Here is a 20,524-nt window from a genome sequence, read left to right as displayed (position 1 = left end):
GGTCAAGTTGAACCCATTTGATCAGAGCTAAGGAACAAAAAAGTACAATCACATGCTTGGTGTAGTCTATAGGTCATCAGCCAGTGAGAAAATTAAGAGGAACAAATTTGCAAGCAAATTGCAGAGCAGGACAATAATTTATAATGTATGACTTCTCCAAATACAGACTGGGATCATACTAATGTGAAGGGGTGGAGGCTGATTACGTGTCGGGGGAGAACTTTTAACAACAGTGATCACAGTATCATAAGGTTTAGGCTATGGAAAAGACATGGAAGAACCCAGAGTATGAATAATTGCATGCGGACATATGAATTAGGAGCCGGAGTAGGCCATTTGGCCCCTTGAGTCTGCGCGACGATTTGATAAGATTGTGTTTTTAAAATTATTTATTAAAGTTTTTCCATTTTTACAAATATCGCACAAACCCTCAAAACCGATACAATACCATATAAATGCTTCTGCATACATGAGTACAGAAAAAGACAGGAGAATGCCAACACAGTTGATTCTTAAACTTAGTGCCTCCAATCATAGAATTTTTTTAAAAGGGGAAGCTAGAGAATAGAGAAGAAGAGGATAAGGCCATGTAAATATGGTAATATGATGTACACCTTCATGTACAGCAAATTCAAAACTGCTATATAAAATATGGGAAACCTTGTAGGAACAACGGAACCTATAAATTTGAGATAGAGGTCCCATACTTTTCGGAATGCATCCAATTTAGAACAAAGTATTCAAGTTCGGAATTCCATAGGGATACATTTCATAATTTTATGCCAGTTTTGAATTGAAGGATACTTATCACTAATCCAGAAACAAAGGATGTTCATTCATGCTGCAGAGGTTAGGATATCATGCTGCCTTTTTTATTAACATCAATGATTCTCCTATTTGGGAACCCCAGAATTAGGAATAAAGGTTCAAATTCCAAGGCCATACCGAATATCTTCTAAAGCTCTTAAGTGTATCAGATCAGTGGAATTGAATTTTGAGACAGGATCACACACCATGCATATAGCCCCTCTCTAGTATCTGACACTTTAGGCAAATCGAGGATACAGCAGGATCAAATTTGTGGCTCAAGCTTGGTGTAATGTGCAGATGATGTAATATTTTGAACAGAGTTTCCTTCATTCTATTATAGACAAAAAGTTAAAAATAATAAATTTAGAGTATTTAATTATTTTTTTCCAACTAAGGGGCAATTTATTGTTGCCAATCCACTTACCCTGCACATTTTTGGGTTGTAGGGCGAGACCCACGCAGGCACGGGGAGAATGTGCAACCTCCACATGGACAGTGACGAGGGGCTGGGATCGAACATGGGTCATCGGCGTTGTGTGGCAGCAGTGCTAACTACTGCGCTACTGTCACCTGCTTATAGACTGAAAGTTTATTGGCATGTTCTCATATATTATCCCAGGTCTCCTCATCATTATTGACTGCAAGGTTTTTTCCCAGGACTGCAGTGTTTCACTCACACAGGCTCTAGAACAGTCATAAAACTTGCAAATTAACTGCTTTGCTTCTGCACAAATCAGGATTATTTCCAACGGGGAGACTGAAGTGTCACGATGCATACTTATCTTATTAAAGAGGAATAAAGGTCTAAGTTTAAAAAGGGAATGTCTTGGGATATCAAATTGTTGACCTAGCAGCTCAGACGATGATGAGGAAGCACCACTGAACATGTCTCCAAGTCTACAAATGCCCCTATCTCTCCAGATATCTAATCCATGACTTTGTGGGAAATCAGTTACCCTGAATGGGAGGGAGAAGGGAAGTTAATTTAGACCTCTCTTCTAGCTGACTTACTGACTATCCTCTACACTTAAGAGTATTGATAATTATACAATTCTCACAGTTGGCAGACCCAGCCTTGAAATCCCTATAAAACAATAGAATACATAAGGAAAATACAACCTGGCTGACTTCATTGTTGAGGCAAATGGAGGTTTTTGTCTCTATGACCCAATCCCTTCTCTCCTCAGTCTTCTCCTCCTCTCTTGTCTTTTTCCTCCACCACCCCCCACCCCCGGCTACTTTTAAACTAGGTTTTTCTTCCGTATGAAGGAACTAAACATCCTTTAGGACCTTAGCAGAAAGCAAGATTGGCAGCATCTGTAAAGGGTACAATAATTCAATCAACACATTCATCTTAATCGGTGTTCTCCTGCCCAACACAAAATTGATAAGAATGATCAACAGAGCAATTCCCTTCTATTGGGTGCAATTAATAGGGGGAAATTTGCCCCATGCAAATGGTTGAAGGAAGGGGTAACCACTATACCCAGATAAGTAAACCTTGAAGGGACCACTTTAATGGAAAAGTAGGAAAGAGTAGAGATCTCCATCTGAGCCCACCCAATGACATGCCCTTAAACTTTGTAAGATTTTAAAGCCAAGAAAAGGCTAAATCTATCCGCCATGTCAATAATAGTGGGAACAGAAATGTCTGCGTGGACACATAGCAATACGTGGTCCACATATATGTTGCTTCCCTCCACTATGTAAACCATAAACAAGGGCCCTGTCTAATTTCCTCTGCCAGGGACTCTATGGCTATTGCAAACTACAACAGGAATAACTGGTACCCCTGTCTAGTCGTCACTGGAGCCAAAGTTCTCAGAACTATATCATCCGTAAGTAATGCCACCAAAGGGGTTTCCACTTAACATACACTCCTCCCAACCCAAACTATTGCAGCGTATAAAATAAATAAATCCACTATCCAGTCAAAAGCGTTCTCTGCATCGAAGGAGATCACTAACCCATCCAACGCTCATTTGTGAAAGACCCGAATAACGTTCGATAGTCTCCTAACATTGCTGCATGAATTGTGTCTCTTATAAACGCAGTTTTAATTGACCTTGATGATAATGGGAGAGCTCCCCCTAGATGCTGCGCTAACACTTTAGGGAATAACTTCAAATCTACAATCAGGAGCAAAATAGGCCTATAGGATGCGCACTCTTCAGGATTCTTGCCTATCTTTAGAATTAAGGAAATATTAACCTCTTTGGAGGGTCTGTGCAACAGACCTGCATCAAATGAGCGACTATACATGTCACTTAGCGGATCTATTAGCAAGTCTTTAAATATCTTGTAAAACACACAAATAAGATCATGGTTAATTTATTGTGGCCTCAACTCCACATTTCTGATCATCCTTGTACATTTTAACTCCTTTTGTTAATCAAGAATCTATCTTAAATGTCTTAAAATATTAAATTACCCTGACTACTGCTCTCTGGGGAGGAGAATCCCACAGACCCAACGACCTTCTGAGAGAAGATTTCTCCTCGTATCCATCTTAAATGGAAATTCCTTATTTTTAAACTGTGTCTGTAATTTTAGTGTCTCCTGTAGCAGGAAACATCTTCTTAGTATTCACTTTGTCAATTCACTTCAGAATTGTATGTTTTAATAAGATCACCTCTCATTCTTCTAAACTCCAATGGAGTCAGGCCCAACCTTTTGTGTTAAAATAATCCCTTCATTCCAGAATCAATCTAGTGAACCTTCTCTGTCATATATTTTCTCACATAAGGAGGCCAAAACTGTATACTAATCCTGATATGGTCTCAACAATGTTCTATCCCATTTTCACAGGGATTCCCTTCACATGCAAAAAACATTACCTTTCCAGTAATTTGTGTACCAGGGCACAGAGACCTTATACTGCTTTTCTATTCTTCCTGTGAAAGTGGACATGTTCACGTTTTCCTACATTATACTCCTATCTTCCAATTTTAAAGTCTGTCCAATTTTCTGACCTACCACTTGCTTTTTCTTTCAATTATCTTTGATTTCCATAATGAGCCGCGCGGTGCATTTATCTCAGTATCTTTCACTAGAATGTATCTTGGCTGAATGTTATGAAATACCCCTTTAACTGTATGCTACTGCTATTTGACTGAACTTCTTCTTAGCCTATTTTACCAATTCACTTTAGCCAGCTTCATCTTCATGCCCTTGTAATTGCCTTTATTTAAGTTTAGAACACTAGTCGTAGACCCACTCAGCTCTTTCTCAAATTGAATAATCAATTCAATCGTTATGATGACTATCAAGTTTCATTTACTTTGAGGTCATTAATTAATCATGCCTTATTGCCTATTACAAAGCCTAGACTACCTGCTCAGGTTGGTTGGTTGTAGAACATGCTGCTGAAGGAAATTGTCCTGAAAACCCTCTGATGAACTCGTTGTTGATCTGATTTATCCAAAGTATATGTAGATTAAAATCACCCATGTTTATTGCCGTGCTTTTCATAAAAGACCCTTTTCTTCCTTTTTTGTATACTCCTATAATTTTGCTGCTGTTAGGAGGACTGTAAACCTGACCCCTAAATGACTTATTACGTTTGCTATTTCCTATCCCCACCAATACTGATTCTGGACTTTGATCTTTAGAACTAAGGTCATCCTTAACTAACAGCGCTCCCCCACCTTACCATCCTTTCCCAGTGTCCTGCCTTTCAGAAATGTCAAGTAGCGTTGAATATTCGGTTCCCAGCATTAGCCACCTTGCAGCCACGTCGCTCTAATGGTTATCAGTGATGGAACCATCAATTCAGCGAACACGTGTAGTTGGATCTGAACAGAGGCTTTAATACACTTACAATAGAGCCAGCCTATTCGTCGTTGAACTTCAGGTGAACTGGCAGGCTGGCTCTAAGGCACTGATCTTTATACATCGTTCTCAGGGGGAGGAGTCCTGGGCAGAGCCAAGGGAGGAGCCCAGTACAAACTCACGTACTCCCAGAGTGACTCCCCCTGGTGGTCGGATAGTGCAACTGCACTTACAATGGGTAGATAACGAACATATATACATGGAGTGATATTGGCAACTATATATAGTGTGAATCACATTCACCACAATCAGGTCATACATTATGTTTTTATTTGAGCTGACAATTCCATCTGTTTCGTTATGAATAATATCAGTTTTCATATAGACAGCCTTTTAGTTCTGTCTTTTTGCTATTTTTGTGAACTCTACCGTTATCTGCTGTTAACTCAAGTTTGTACCCTCTGTCCCTTCCTGCCATACTCTGATATATCATTACCCTTATTGCTACCTTTCCCTCATTGTCCTCTTCCTTTAATTTACCACATTATACCTCACCCCCACTCTTTGTTTAAAGCCCTCTCTACTGCCTTAGTTATACAACTTGTCAGAACAGTAATCCCAGCAGGGTTCAGGTGAAGAGCGTTCCAATGGTACAGTTCCCACTTTCCCCAGTACTGGTACAAGTGTCCCATGAATCAAAACCTATTTCGCTCACACCAATCTTTTGAGCCACGCATTCAACTCCCTAGTCTTATTTGCCCTACACCAATTTGCTCGCAGCTCAGGCAATAATCCAGATATTATAACTCTTTTGAGTTTCTGCTCATATTTTCTAAGCAGAACCTCTTTCCTAGTCCTATCCAGTCATTGGTACCTTTGTGGACCACGACAACTGGATCCTCCCCTCCCACCCGTAAATTCCTCTCCAGTTGAGATCAAATGTCCTGAACCCTAACGCTGGTTACACAACACAGCTGTTTGGACTTCTGCAGTTGGCCGCAGAGAACTGTGTCTATTGTTCTAACTGTACTGCCTCCTGTTACCCCCTACGTTCTTCTTTACTCACCCGGGTGTAAATGGTTTTACGTACCACAGTCCATTGTTATTCCTCCTCTCTCATCCTGACAAGCTGCAAGAAACTCAATCCTGTTGGACAATTGCAAAGATTGAGGTCCTCCTACATTCTAGGTCCCCTTACCTACCTGCCTTGTAGTCACACCCTCCTGAGCCTGATCTTTGACCAAAGCAAACAATCTTAGCCTAAGTGACTGCCTTCTGAGACAAAGTGTCCAGGTATTTTTCCTACTCCGGTACATTGCAGTGACTTTAATTTGGCCTCCAACTCAATGATTCTGATCCAAATTTCCTCGAGCTGAAGACAGATTGAAGGCAGATCCATAAACTCCCACATATTGCAGCCGCAGCATATCAGAATCACAGAAAAATGCAATGCAGGAAAGGCCCTTCAGCCCATTGAGTCTACATGGCTGCATGAAAGGCACCTGATCTGCCGATCCTGATCCCATTTTCCAGCATTTAGCCCATAGTCCCGAATGTTACGACATGCCAAGTGCTCATCCAGGTACTTTTTAAAGGATGTGAGGCAACCTGCTTCTACTACCCTCCCAGGCAATGCGTTCATCCGCCACCACCACCCTCTGGGTAAAGGTTTTTCCTCAAAACCCTCTGAACCTCTCGCTCCTCACCTTGAGCTTGTGTCCCTGCCATCTTTATTATGCTTTTGTTAACTTATTACTATTAAAAATTTTAATTTATCTAACTTTGTTGGTTCTTGCATTATCATTTCAAGAAATGTCCCCGCTTGCAATTCCATAGTTAGGTAAGATACCTGCGAGGCAATCATCTACCTGTATTCCTTTAATATCACACTCTGACCTGGTTCATGGCTATGGGTGACAGCAGCTAGTCCCAGCATGTCCTCTGAAATCTTGTACTTTCCCTCCATCTTTATGGCCCCGAGGTGGTCTCTAGGGGAAAGCCAACTTAATTGGGGTAAAAATAGATCTGTCAGAAACTGGAATAAAAGGTTGCCAGGCCTGTGCCGTGGGGGCACTCTTTCCCTCCATGTCGGCCGCTGTAACGGCCCGCCATGGCCGTCGCGGAGAAGAACCCCCCTGCGCATGCGCTAGGATGACGCCAGTACAGGCTGGCGCTGCCACGCATGTGCCAACTCGCGCCGGCCGGCGGAGGCCCTTCGCCGGCGGTTGGCGTGGCATTAAGCCCTTCGGCGCCGGTCTGGCCCCTGAAGGTGCAGAGGATTCTGCACCTTCTGGGCGGCCCAACGCCAGAGTGGTCACGCCACTCCTCAGCGCCGGTACAGCCCGCCCTGCCGGATAGCGGAGAATCCCACCCCATAGGTTGGTGGAATAGGTAGTCAAGTAGCAGATGAAATTTAATCCAGGGAAGTGTGAAGTAATTAATTTTGGTACTAAAAACCCAGAGAGATGATACAAAATTCTATTCTGGACAATATAGAATTCTAAAGGTGGCATAGTGGTTAGCACTATGGCTTCACAGTGCCAGGGCCCCAGGCTTCGATTCCCGGCATGGGTCACTGTTTGTGCGGAGTCTGCACGTTCTCCCCGTGTCTGTGTGGGTTTCCACCGGGTGCTCCCGTTTCCTCCCACAAGTCCCAAAAGATGTGCTGTTTAGGTCATTTGGACATTCTGAATTCTTCCTCTGGAGCCAAACAGGCGCCGGAATGCGGTGACTAGGGGATTTTCACTAACTTCGTTGCAGTGTTAATGTAAGCCTACTTGTGACAATAAAGATTGTTGTTTGATTGATGTTTAAAGGGAGTGCAGTAGTGGAGAGAACTGGGAGTATTTGTGCATAAGACATTGTAGGTGGCAGGACAATTGAGAGAACAGTTACTGAAAGGTATAGTGTCATAGCCTGAATTAGTAGGGCATACAAAAGCAAGGGCATACAAAATCAAGGGAGTTTTCTTAAAACTTGGGTAGAATACTGGTTCAGCCTCAACTGGTGTATTGCATGCAGTTCTGGATGCCAGCTATTGGGGAAATATGCGAAGACATCAACGAAAGTGCAAAAAAGGTTCACTGGAATAGTTCTGGGAATGAGGAACTTTAGTTAAGTAGGTGGATTGGAGAGGTTGGGACTTCTTTCCTTGGATAAGAGAAGGTTGAAAGGAGGTTTGTCAGAGGTATTCAAAATAGTGACTGGTCTGCGCAGACTAGATAATAAAAAATTGTCCCCCTTGGTGGAAGGATCTAGGATTTGGCAAAAGAGGCAGTGGTAACCTGAGGGGGAACTTTTTCAAGCAGTGAATGGTTAGGATCTGAAATATACTGCCTGAATGTGGTTGAGGCAAATTCAATTGAGGCATTTGGGAGGAAAATTTGCTAATCTGGAGGGTTACAGAGAAGGGATTAAAGAAATTTGTGGGAGCTTGCTATGCTCAAATTGGCTGCTGCATTTCCTATGTTATACCAGTCCACTTCAAAAGTCTATTATTATCTGTAAAAACTTCAGGATGCCCTGAGGTCGTGCAAGGTACTTTTAAATGAAAGTTTGTTTAAATGTAACACTCTGCTCTATTAGGTTGTGTTCATGTTTAGAATCGTATAAAGTTTAGGGCACAGAAATAGGCCACTTGGCCTATCGTGTCTGCATCAGCTGAAAAATAAACCACTCAGCCTAATCCCACTTTCCAACATTTGATCCTTGACTGTGAAAATTAACACACTTTAAGTGTATTTCCAGACGGCCTTCAAATGAGTTGAGGGTTTCTGCCTCAACCACCCATTCAGGGAGTGAATTCCAGACCTTAGAAACTTAAATCTTCCCTCACCTCCTCTAATCTTTCCAGCAATCATTTTAAATCTATGCCCCTTAGTCACTGACCTCTCTGCCAAGGTAAACAGGCCCTTCCCATCCACACTACCTGGACCCTTCAAAATTTAGTACATCTCAATCAAATTTCCCCATAGCCTCCTCTGTTCCAAGAAGTACAACTCCAACCTATCCAAACTTTCCTCATAGCGACAGTTTTCAAGTGCTCGCAAAATCCTCGTAAATCCTCTCTGTACCCTCACCAATGCAACTACATCCTTTGTGTAATGAGGTGATCATAACAGCACACAGTACTTAAGTTGTGGCTTAACTAATGATTTATAGAGTTCCTGCATAACTTCTCTGCTCTGATCTTATAGAAACATATAAAATTGTGAAGGGAATAGATAGGATAGATGCGGGCAGGTTGTTTCCACTGGCGGGTGAAAGCAGAACTAGGGGGCATAGCCTCAAAATAAGGGGAAGTAGATTTAGGGCTGAGTTTAAGAGGAACATCTTCACCTAAAGGGTTGTGAATCTATGGAATTCCTTGCCCAATGAAGCAGTTGAGGCTCCTTCATTAAATGTTTTTAAGATCAAGATAGTTTTTTGAAGAATAAAGGGATTAAGGGTTATGGTGTTCAGGCCGGAAAGTGGAGCTGAGTTCACAAAAGATCAGCCATGATCTCATTGAATGGCGGAGCAGGCTCGAGGGGTCATATTGCCTACTCCTGCTCCTAGTTCTTATGTTCTTATATTCTATACCTCAGTTGATAAAGGAAAATATTCCATGTGCCTTGTAAATCACCTTTTTGACCTGTCCTGCTACCTCCCGGAATCTGTGGATGTTCACTCCAAGGACCCTAACTTCCTCTGCACCTCTCTGTATTCTCCTATTTATTGTGTATTCCTTTGCCTTGTTTGACCTCTCTAAATACATCACTTCTCAATTCTCCATGTTGAAATGGTGGTGCAATGGTTAGCACTGCTACCTCATGGTGCCAAGAACCCAGGTTCTGATCCTGGCCCCGTGTCACTGTCCGTGTGGAGTTTGTACATTCTCCCCGTGTCTGTGTGGATCTCATCCCCACAACCCAAAAATATGTGCAGGGTAGGTGGATTGGCCATGCTAAATTGTCCCTTAATTATGGAAAACAAGGAATTGGCTATTCTAAATTTATTTAAAAAAAACAAATTCCCAGGTTGAATTCCATTGCCACTTTTTTGCCTACCTGACTAATCCATTGATATCTTCAAGAAGTCTACAGCTATGCTGACTATCAACCATGTGGCCACATTTTGTGTTGTCTGCAAACTTCTTGATCATACACCTGCATTTATGTCCAAATCATTTTAAGATATACCACAAAAACCTGGTATTGAGTCCTTTGGAACCCCAATGGAAACAGCTTTGCAGTTACAAAAACACCCTTCAAAATTTACCCTTTGTTTTCTGCCATTAAGAAAATTTTATATCAAGTTTGCAGCATTCCCGTTTTATTTTTAAAAAAAAAATATATAAATGTAGAGTACCCAATTCATTTTTTAAGGGGCAATTTAGCGTGGCCAATCGAACTACCCTGCACATCTTTGGGTTCTGCGGCGAAACCCATGCAAACACTGGGAGAATGTGCAAACTCCACACGGACAGTGTCCCAGGGCTGGGATCGAACCTGGGATCCTCGGCACTGTGAGGTAGCAGTGCTAACCACTGCACCACCGTGCTGCCCACCCATTTTATTATTTACCCAGTCTGCCAAACTCCATGTCTACCAGATCAACTGCACTACCCTCATCAATTCTCTTGGGTTTCTGGAGTAGGTGAGAGTACTATCGCTGAACCAAGTGACCACTCGAGTTGAAATGTTAAGTCTAGATTCTGGGTACGGTTCAATGTTCCAGGTAGTCCTAAAGGAGATACAATGCCCATCAGGGAGAATTAAATGATTATAGAAAGGCAGGATAATGCGTGGTGCATAGGACATTGGAGACATCCACTGAAGGAAAACGAATTGAAAACAAGATGAGAGGTTGGGGGGCAGAAGTAGATCATGAGAGAGATTCGAAGTTTGAAGTAGTTGGGAGAAATTAATATTGTTTCTTTATTCCCAGGCAACAAAATTCTGAAGTTCAAGTTTTGATACTCTAAAGGATCGAAATGATACTCCAGTTTAGTAACACAGCAATGAAGTCTCACAAGCCAGTCACTGAATAAGACACCTATACGATAAGAAGTACCATAATCCTGAACTTAAAGGAGAACTTAATTTTGCAGTGAATTATATCTTTCATTTCTCGCACCAACATCTTGTTAAACTGAGTTAGACAACTTTGTAGTTTTGTTTGGCAAATGTGTCACTGTAAGAAACTGAATTTAGACTGCTTAAGCAAATGTTTCCTTCAAAATTTATTGTTGTTGTGCAGGCAGTTGGTTCAGTGCACAGTGCCCAAATTGTTTTGCATGGCACATGACCTTACACATGAAGTGTTTAATGTGGAGGGAACCCTGCGCAGTAAACGTTTGAGATAAATCCTTAGTGGCAAAGAGCCATTGCCTTGTAATTTTAGACAGAATAAAATAAGATTCAGGGGCTTCTTCAGGTAAAACATTCGTGGATGGCTATTTCATGGATTAACAAGTTACGCTTGTTCTAAACAAATATGCGCAGCTTGAGAGATCGCAGACTGGTTTCTTTTTAAAACATTTTAAAAATAAATTTAGAATACCCAATTTTATTTCCAATTAAGGGCAATTTAACATTGCCAATTCACCTACCCTTGCACATATTTTTGGGTTGTAGGAATGGGACCCACGCAGACACTGGGAGAATGTACAAACTCAACATGGACAGTGACCCGGGATCGGATCTGGGTCCTTGGCGCCGTGAGGCAGCCGTGCTAAGCACTGCGCCAACGTGCTGCCCTCGTAGACCTATTTCAACTGCCCACTTAAAGTGGAAATTCTCCTCCTAAGGCATTGGAACCAGAATCGATTCCACTTGGAAAGTGAGCACAGTATTTTAATGAAATCACTGAAGAAACATACTTGAGAGTTGCAGAATAAATTAATTTCCGATTTTGACCTATAGAATGTAGTCTTTACCCTTCCTTTGTGGGCAGTCCATTTTAATGCTGTATTGCCTCCACTGAATTGTACATAAGTAATAAACTATGCACGCAAAAGTAAATACCGATGCCTGGGCAGTGGTTTGCTTCTGTGTTTCCCATGCTTACTTTGCGGTGTTGCAGCTGAAATTTGTATCCAGTTACATCTGTGCTTGCAGTTCATTTTCAATCTTCTAAGCAAGGTTTACTTTCCATTTGCAGATGAAGTTAGCTATGAAGCAGTTGAACCTGAACCTGAAGAAGCAGACACTCAAGGTTTGTACTCCACATTTTTAATCACTTATTTTAAGCATTATGGAAGTATAAATAGTATCAAGTTAAATAGCATTGTTTGAATTTAAAATGGTAGACGAAGAGACAATATATGAATGTGCAGAAACTTAGGTTAGTGATGAAATTCTGTGTACCGATTAGTTTCAATTCAATTCAATGTCATATTTTGGGCTGTAAACCAATTAATATATCTTTCTTGCAGAGGAGTCTGACTATGTGGAAGATGAAAGTGTGTCAGAAAGCACCGAGATTCTAGGTACTCTATACTGTTTTATTCATATCTACTTAGTTGGCAAAATGTGAGTTTGTCGATATGCGAGCATTGCATGGTGTTGGATAATGGAATACTTTAATGGCTTTGAAACTTTGATTTTTGTCACAAATGCATCCTTTTTACTGTGGCACTGTTGAAAGTTGCTAAACAGCACTAGGTAGATCCCGATGCTAAGGTAAGATGAGTAACAATTCAGTTAATTTGTTTGTTTACCCAGCCAGAGAAAGTTGCACGACACAAAGACTTAAAGAAGATAATTGTACTTGAGAAATAAACTTGTGGATGTCATATATTCATCCAATCTAACACGATGTTACGGTAGGAATATCCACATGGTTTGAGCCCTGAGAAACCAGCCTATGAAATGCAGACAGTTTTGAGATATGAAGTTTTTGAAAGAACTGTCTTTGGTGCTATTGTCCCATTAGTAAATAATTGCCTGTCTGTTCTTTCTCATCTGTGCTTCCTGTTGGGGGTCAGTTGTCATAAACTTTAGTTGTTGCACAAGTGTTGGAGTTCAGTAGCACCTGTGTTCACAGTTATACATATGGAAAAACCAATACTAATCAAATAGTTCAACTGGATGAGTTACCGCGTATTTTGCACCCATATGTCCTTGAAGGAGGTAATCATTAGGAGACGAAAACAAAATATTGCAGATGCTGGAAATCTGGAATTAAAAACAGAAATATTGAAAATACTCGGCAAGTCTGGGAGCAACTGTGGAGCAAGAAATAGAGTTAAAGTTTCAGGTCTCTTACCTTTCATCAGAACTGGACCAATAACTATGAAAGATCACAGACCTGAAACATTAACTCTATTTCTCTCACCACAGATGCTGCCAGACCTGCAGAGTATATCCAGCATTGTCTATTTTAACCCCTGGGGCAGAACAGCTGCTGTGATGAATGTAGGAATATCTTGGGCGGGATTCTCTGTTTTGCCGGCGCCCGGGGGTTTCCCGACGGCGTGGGGCTGCCCCACAATGGAAAACCCCATTGACCAGCCGGTGTAACGGAGAATACCGCCGGTGGATGGGGGCAGAAATGTGGCACGGCGGGGCGGAGAATCCAGCCCCACATGTATTGTATTGTAGGTATTTGGTGAAGTTTGTTTTTATAAATTTAGAGTACCCAATTCATTTTTTTTCAACTAAGGGGCAATTTTGCCTGGCCATTCCACCCACCTTGCACACCTTTGGGTTGCGGGGGCGAAACCCACGCAAACATAGGAAGAATGTGCAAACTCTACATGGACAGTGACCCAGAGCCGAGATCGAACCTGGGTCCTCGGTGCCGTGAGGCAGCAGTGCTAACCACTGCGCCATTTGTTTGCCGAAGTTAGGATTAAAATCCTGGGTTAATGTGTGTATGACTGCTGCAGTCATGTTTTAAAAGAATCCTGGTTTGAAACGCGGGGAGCCTGGGGTGCAATTAAGGCATTGTAAAAGCTTGGTCTAATGCAGGTTTATTTGAGTTAAGGTGGATTCCCTGTGGTTAATTAGACTTCAGCTTGGTAAGATGATGTAGTTATTGGGTGGAACTAAGGTACCAGGTATTTTGCAGAAAAACTGGTCAGTTGAATGTTAGCTGAAGATGTGAGCAGAAATCAAACATCTCAGTTCAGTTAAAAGATATGTCTGTATCTAGATTAGCAATTTCAACCCAAGCAGTTCAGAAGAAAATGCAAGCTGGGGCAGCTTCTGAAAGAATACAGCCAGAGTTTCTGCATGGTTCTGACGGGATTCAGGTCTTTTCTCTACTTTGAGACAAAGAGATCCTTCGATACTGCTTTCGAGTATCCAGACATTTCTGTAAAGCAGGCATTATTATTCCTGAGTGCTAAATGTATTTCAGCAGTGGATTGAGAGCGGAGATATTTTTTTTTGTTGTTTAAGTGGGAAACAATATAGTAGTTGAGGGTTACTGTGCCACCGCATTGTTTTAGCGTTGTTTCAGGGATAATTGTACGCTATTTTCTGGTGTGATGTTAAAGATATTTTATACTGCATTAGGAATAAAGTTTGTTCCTTATTTCTTCATGAAATCACTCCTGAAGTGCGGTATCCTTTCCTCAGTCTTACAAAATTAGTGAGGTTTCTGCCCACTATCCTAGCCACTGTTGGGGTCTGGTCTTGGATCGTAATACTGCTTATACAAAGAGAGCTGATAGTTGAATGCTTATTGACTAAATTCTGTCCAGCAAACAAAATTGAAGTTTCCCACTGAGCATTTCATAGAATCATAGAATCCCTACAGTGTAGAAGGAGGCCATTCATGAGTCTGCCCGGACACTTAAAAAGAGTACCAATGAGCCCATTCATGGCCAATCCTCCTAACCTGCACATCTTTGGACTGTGGGAGGAAACAGCATCACCTGGAGGAAACCCACGCAGACACTGGGAAAACGTGCAAACTCTACACGGTCACCCAAGGCCAGAATCGAACCCGGGTCCCTGCCGCAACGAGGCAGCAGTGCTAACCACTTGAATTAAATTGTTGATAATAGGCAATATTCAGGTTATTGTACCCAAGTCACTGATTAGTATCTATTACTTTCAGAGGATTCTGGACCTGAAGTTGAAGATGTATCTGAAGACAAAAGTCCAGGTAGTTATATGTGTCTACCATCTCCATAGTAACCATTAAAAATGTGAAGAAAAGTCACAAACATTAAAAAAACACTTTATTTCCTTTCAGAATCAGAAACAAGAGAGGAAGAAGTTGATGATAATGTTTCAGGTTTGTGTCTACCAATTATAATGTTGACTTTAACCATTGCCCATGTGCCCAACCTATTAACAGAAATGTATTTATGCTGTAGATGAAGCTGACCTTGAGCCTGACGAGATCGTTTCTGAACGAGATGTTCCAGGTATGTACTGCAACTGATGATGTACTTAACATCACTTGGGGTCCTACGGAGAGCATGGTAGATATCAATTTGGCTGTTTATTTCTGTAAACTGTATAAAGATAAGAAATATTTAACTGACATTTGAAAGTTGACATTCTTGTTAAGAGCCACCTGCCAATTTGAAGGACATTGGCTCCTAATCTGTTTTCAGATAGACTTAACTGAGGAGGGGTCAAATTACGAAATGCAATCCAGGAATTTTGCAATGAACTCCTTTCATAGTTTAATAACATGACTACATAAATTGAATTAGAATGGGTTAGAAACTTGGGCAAAGCTGCTTTTGATCTTCATTACATTAGATTTGTTTTCTTTCTAGGATTGTATGAATCCAATGTGGAAGAGGATTTCTCTGACCAAGTGGACATTGAAGGTAGAAAGCTTTGTGCTTATTTACTTGTGCAAAGTATTTTTTTGTGTTCAGTAGTTGACAGTTATTATTTGTATCTGATGTGAAGGAACTCGGGCTGTTGATATGGGTATGCCAAGTGAAGTTTTATTTTGCTAATGGGGCATGTTGAAAATATTACTATGCCATCCTTACCACTCTCTTTTCTCTCAAAGTATTGAAATGGGCAAATAGATTGAAAATCCATTATGTTGTTATGGGTATCTTTCAGATTTCAGAATGCAATTTACATGCTTTAATGCGTAGTTACTTAGTTACTTGGTTTGTATATGAATATTTTATTTTTACTTTGTTAATGAGACATAGTAGGAGAGGCAACAATCTTATTGGGTGCTGCTGTGGCAGTGGCACAGGGAATTGAACAATAGGGCAGGTGGTGGCATCGCGGTAATGTAACTGGACGAGAAATGATCTGGGGCCAGCAGGTGGTGGAATTTAAATTCAATTAATAAATCTGCAATTAAAAAGCTAGTCTTGATAATGGTGACCATGAAACTATCATCGATTGTTGTAAAAACCCATCTGGTTCACTAATGTCTTTTTAGGGAAGGAAATCTGCCATCCATGCCTAGTGCGACCTACATGTGACTCCAGACCCACAGCAATGTGGTTTACTGTTTACTGCCCTCTGAAATAATCTAGCAAGCCACACAGTTGTATCCGACCACTACAAAGTTGAATGAAAGTGGATGGATCATCCAGCATCGACCTGAGGCACTGGAAACAACAACAGCACACCCAGATTTGTCGACCCTGCAGAGTCCTTCTTACTACTGGAGGCTTGTGACAAAATTGGTAGAGCTGTCCCATAGAGTAGTCAAGCAACAGTCTGACAGTCACACAATGCCCCAGATACAACCACCGGCACAGTGGTATACAGTCAGTAGAGAGTAGCCTTGGGAGTCCTCAACATTGACTCTGGACCCCATGAAGTCTCATGGCATCAAGTCAAACATGGGCAAGGCAACCATCTGCTGGTTACCGCCTGTCCACCCCCCCCCCCCCCCCCCCCCCCCCCCTTCAGCTGATAAATCTATACTCCATGTTGAACATCACTTGGAAGAAGCACTAAGTGCCAAGGGCACCAAATATACTCTGGGTGGGGGTCTTCAATGTCCATTCCCAAGAGTGGCTCAGTAGCACTACTACTGACCGAGCTGGCTGAGCCCTAAAAGACATAGCTGCTAGACTGAGTCTACGGCAGGTGGCGAAGGAGCCAACAAGGGCAAAACCTACTTGACCTTGTCCTCATGAATCTACCTGTCGCATGTAAATCTGACCATAATAGTATTGGTATGAGAAGTCCTGTAAACATATTGAGCATACCTTAAATCGTGTTGTGTGGCACTACCACCGTACTAAATGGAATAAGTATCCAAACAGATCTAGCAACTCAAGACTGGGCATCCGCGAGGTGCTGAGGGTCATCAGCAGCAAAATTATACTCGACCACAATGTGTAACCTCAAGGCCTGGTGTATGCCCACACTAGCATTACCACCAAGCCAGCGGATCAACTTTGGTTCAACGAAGAGAGCAAGAGCGGATGGCAGGAGCAAGAACGGGAATAACTCAGAATGAGGTATCGACCTAGCGAAGCTGCATCATAGGATTAGTTGTTTGCCACACAGCTTAAGCAGCATGAAATGGACAGAGATAAATGATCATACTCATCTCTATCCCAGGACCTCACTGCAGAAGTTCCGCCGGGTCTTGTCCGAGGCCCAACCATCTGCTGCTGCTTCAGCAGTAATCTTTCCTCCATTATAATTATTCAGTGACCTTCCTTTCAGCATCGTCAGAAGTGCGGATGTCTGTTGACGATTGCACGATGTTTGGCATCATTCTGGACTACGCATGCTGTATATGGAAATGAACTTGCTTTAGTAAGATCTAGTACAACACTCATGCTTGGGATGAGTGTAACATTTGTGCCACACAAGTGCCAGGCAATGACCATCTCAAACAAGAGTGAATCCAACAATCTCTCCATGACGTTCAATGGCATTACCATCGCTGAATCCCGAAGAATCAACATTCTGGAGGGCACCATTGACAGGAAACTGAACTGGACTTGCTAGAAATAGTGTGGCTACAAGAGCAGGTCAGTGGCTCAGAATCCTATAGAGAATAACTCCCTTCCTGACTCCCAAACCCTTTTGCAATCTGCAAGGCATAAGTCAGCAATGTCATGGAATACATTTGAATGAGTGCAGCACCAACAACAGAAGCTTGACACAACCCAGGACAAAGCAGCCCACTGATTGACACCCCATCCATCACCTTGAACAGTCACTCCCTCAAACTGTCACAGAGTGGCAGCAGCATACCATCTGCAAGATGCACTGTAGCTGCTCACCAAGGCTCCTGATAGCATCTACCAAATTCGCTACCTCTACCACCAAGAAGGACAAGGGCAGCAGATAGATGGGAACATCACCTCCAAGTTCCCCTCCCAAGCCCCACACCATCCTGATTTGGAGCCATATACCACAATTGCTGGGTCAAAATCCCAGAACTCCCTCCCTAACAGCACTGTGGGTGTTCCTACACCCCATGAACTGCAGCCATTCAAGAAGGCAACACACCGCCACCTTCTCTAGGGCAATTAAGGATGAGCACTAAATGCCAGCCGAGCCAGCAAAGCCCACGTTCCATGAAAGGATAAATAAAACGGACAAATTCTTGGCAACACATTACTGTTGCTGGATTTAAAGAAGGATTGACCGAGTATAATCCACAGTTGACCGTGCGGTGGCTCTGTGGTGGAGCACCGCTCTTAATTAGCGGTCATGAGATGGAGTCTTACTGCAGAGCCTTGGGCACAAAATCCAGGCTGACTTCCTTGCGCAGTAATGTCCCTATCTCCCTGATGCTAGCAAACCTGCTGAGTTTATCCAACACTTCTGGTTTTATTTGCATCTGTCCCCTTGAATTGATGTAAAAGATCTCATGACTCTACTTCAAAGAGGAGGGGCATTCTTTCAGATGTTCATCCCTCAAACAACAACTGAAAAACAAAAATGGGCATAATCATATTCTGTGGTGAGGTCTTAAGAACTCTAGAATGTAAGAAATAGAAACAATACTTGAACATTCAATATAATAATGACTGATCATCTGCCTCAAACTCCACTTTCCTGTCTGCATATCCCTCAAGTCCCAAGAGATCAAAAATCTCGATGCACAACCCTGAGGAGAGAGAAGCACCACATAATATCACTGGAAATTAGATCATTATCGGAAGAGGAAAAGTTTGAAGGGCCACGCGAATGGCAGGAAAGAGGTGAATTGATCTTGCAAAGAGCCAGCAGTCACAGTGAGCTGAATGGCCTCCTTCTGTGCTGTAACCATTCTGTGATGCTGCAATTCTATGGAGCTGCAATGGGTGGTGGGCGGCAGTTATTGGATGTCTTAAAGCAGAAGATCTTGAAGAGAAAGTTTGGTTTGAGAGTTTTGGTGGAGTTGCGGTAAAAAACAAAAGCTCCATGGTAACATCGACAGCTTGCACATATTGTGCTGTCCATTGGCAGGGTTAGGGTGAACTAGGGGTTTACAAAGCTCAAAAGATAGTGACCTCTTGTCACCCTCAATATTCTCAGATGTGGGATGACATGGACTCATTGCCAGCCCTATGATGCTAAGAGCTATATCCTGTGTAGGAGTCGGGAAATGCAGACATCCTTGACCCCTAACCCTCCCAACCGGTTCTCCTGTGGCCCCTTCTATTGTGTGTCACCTTGTTCTGTAAGGGAAAGAGGGCAGACTATCGGTGATTTGTGTAGTGCTCCAGCTGGATGATGCTGCCATAGCTGAAGGTATGAGGAAGCAATGAGTTTTGGCTGTGAGGCTGGCATCATTGCAACATGTGTAAGGGCGAGATAAGAGTATCTGGATGGTGCATGTGAGTGCTAATAGGTGAGTGATGGATTGGATTGCATTTCTTTATTGTCATGTGTACCGAGTGAAAAGTATTGTTCTGTGTAGAGTTCAGACAGATCATTCCATACATGAGAAAAATACATAGGGCCAACATAAATACACAATGTAAATACATAGACACCGGCATCGGGTAAAGCATACAGGAGTGTAGTACTGCTCAGTAGAAAAGATGTGTGAAGAGATCAGATCAGTCCATAAGAGGGTCATGTAGGAGTCTGGTAACAGCGGAGAAGAAGCTGTTTAGAATCTGTTAGTGCGTGTTCTCAGACTTTTGTATTTCCTGCCTGATGGACGAAGTTGGAAGAGTGAATAAACCGGATGGGAGGGGTCTTTGATTATGCTGCCTGTTTTCCCAAGGCAACGGGAGGTGTAGACAGTGTCAGTGGATGGGAGACTGGTTTGTGTGATAGACTGGGCTGTGTTGACGACTCTCTGAAGTTTCTTGCGGTCTTGGGCCGAGCAATTGCCATGCCAGGCTGTGATGCAGCCAGATAGGATGCTTTCTGTGGTGCATCTGTATCGGTTGGTAAGAGTCAATGTAGACATGCCGAATTTCCTCAAGTTTCCTGAGGAAGTATAGGTGCTGTTGTGCTTTCTTGGTCGTAGTGTCGGTGTGGGTGGGCCAGAACAGATTGTTTGTGATGTGCACACCTAGGAATTTGAAGCTGTCAACCATCTCCACCTTGGTCCCAATGATGGAGACAGGGTATGTACGATACTTCACTTCCTGAAATCAAAGACCAGATCTTTAGTTTTGCTGATATTGATGGAGAGATTGTTGTCGTTACACCACTCCACTAGGTTCTTCATCTCTCTTCTGTATTCTGACTCATCGTTGTTTGAGATCTGACCCTCTACGGATGTTTCGTCAGCAAACTTGTAGATGGAGTTGGAGCCAAATTCTGCCCCACAGTCGTGTGCGTATAGGGAGTACTGATGGTGTGGTGCATTGAAGAGAAAGAGAAGCCAGTGATGTGACAGATAGGAGATGCCATTTGAATTGCATTAACTCACTTTGACCACCCATGTGAGCCATGGACTTGTGGCACTGCTGTCAGGTTCTCTGGTTCAGATGAAAGAATTCATCTCCCTGCTCACATGTTCCCAATTCTTTGCGGATGGCCCTTGTGGCCTCATGCCACACCTTCATAGAGCCATGGCCTTTCTCATGCCTCCACAGCTGCATCTG

General features: G+C 42.5%; 1 protein-coding gene across 13 annotated transcripts in view; it reads left to right on the top strand.

Moving 5' to 3' along the window:
- The window catches only part of unm_hu7910 (un-named hu7910), a 265,791-nt gene that overhangs the window by 100,603 nt on the left and 144,664 nt on the right, over positions 1-20,524 (top strand). For all 13 annotated transcript variants that reach the window (XM_038809466.1, XM_038809465.1, XM_038809455.1 and 10 more), the window contains 6 exons: positions 11,725-11,778; positions 11,999-12,052; positions 14,632-14,679; positions 14,770-14,811; positions 14,894-14,944; positions 15,305-15,358. In XM_038809466.1, the coding sequence (XP_038665394.1) occupies positions 11,725-11,778; positions 11,999-12,052; positions 14,632-14,679; positions 14,770-14,811; positions 14,894-14,944; positions 15,305-15,358 (303 nt within the window). The remainder of the gene's footprint in view (positions 1-11,724; positions 11,779-11,998; positions 12,053-14,631; positions 14,680-14,769; positions 14,812-14,893; positions 14,945-15,304; positions 15,359-20,524) is intronic.

The sequence above is a fragment of the Scyliorhinus canicula genome, chromosome 10, assembly GCF_902713615.1.
Source record: "Scyliorhinus canicula chromosome 10, sScyCan1.1, whole genome shotgun sequence".
Taxonomy (NCBI): domain Eukaryota; kingdom Metazoa; phylum Chordata; class Chondrichthyes; order Carcharhiniformes; family Scyliorhinidae; genus Scyliorhinus; species Scyliorhinus canicula.
The sequence above is the reverse complement of the archived record's forward strand: the minus strand, read 5'-3'. Positions and strand labels throughout refer to the sequence as shown.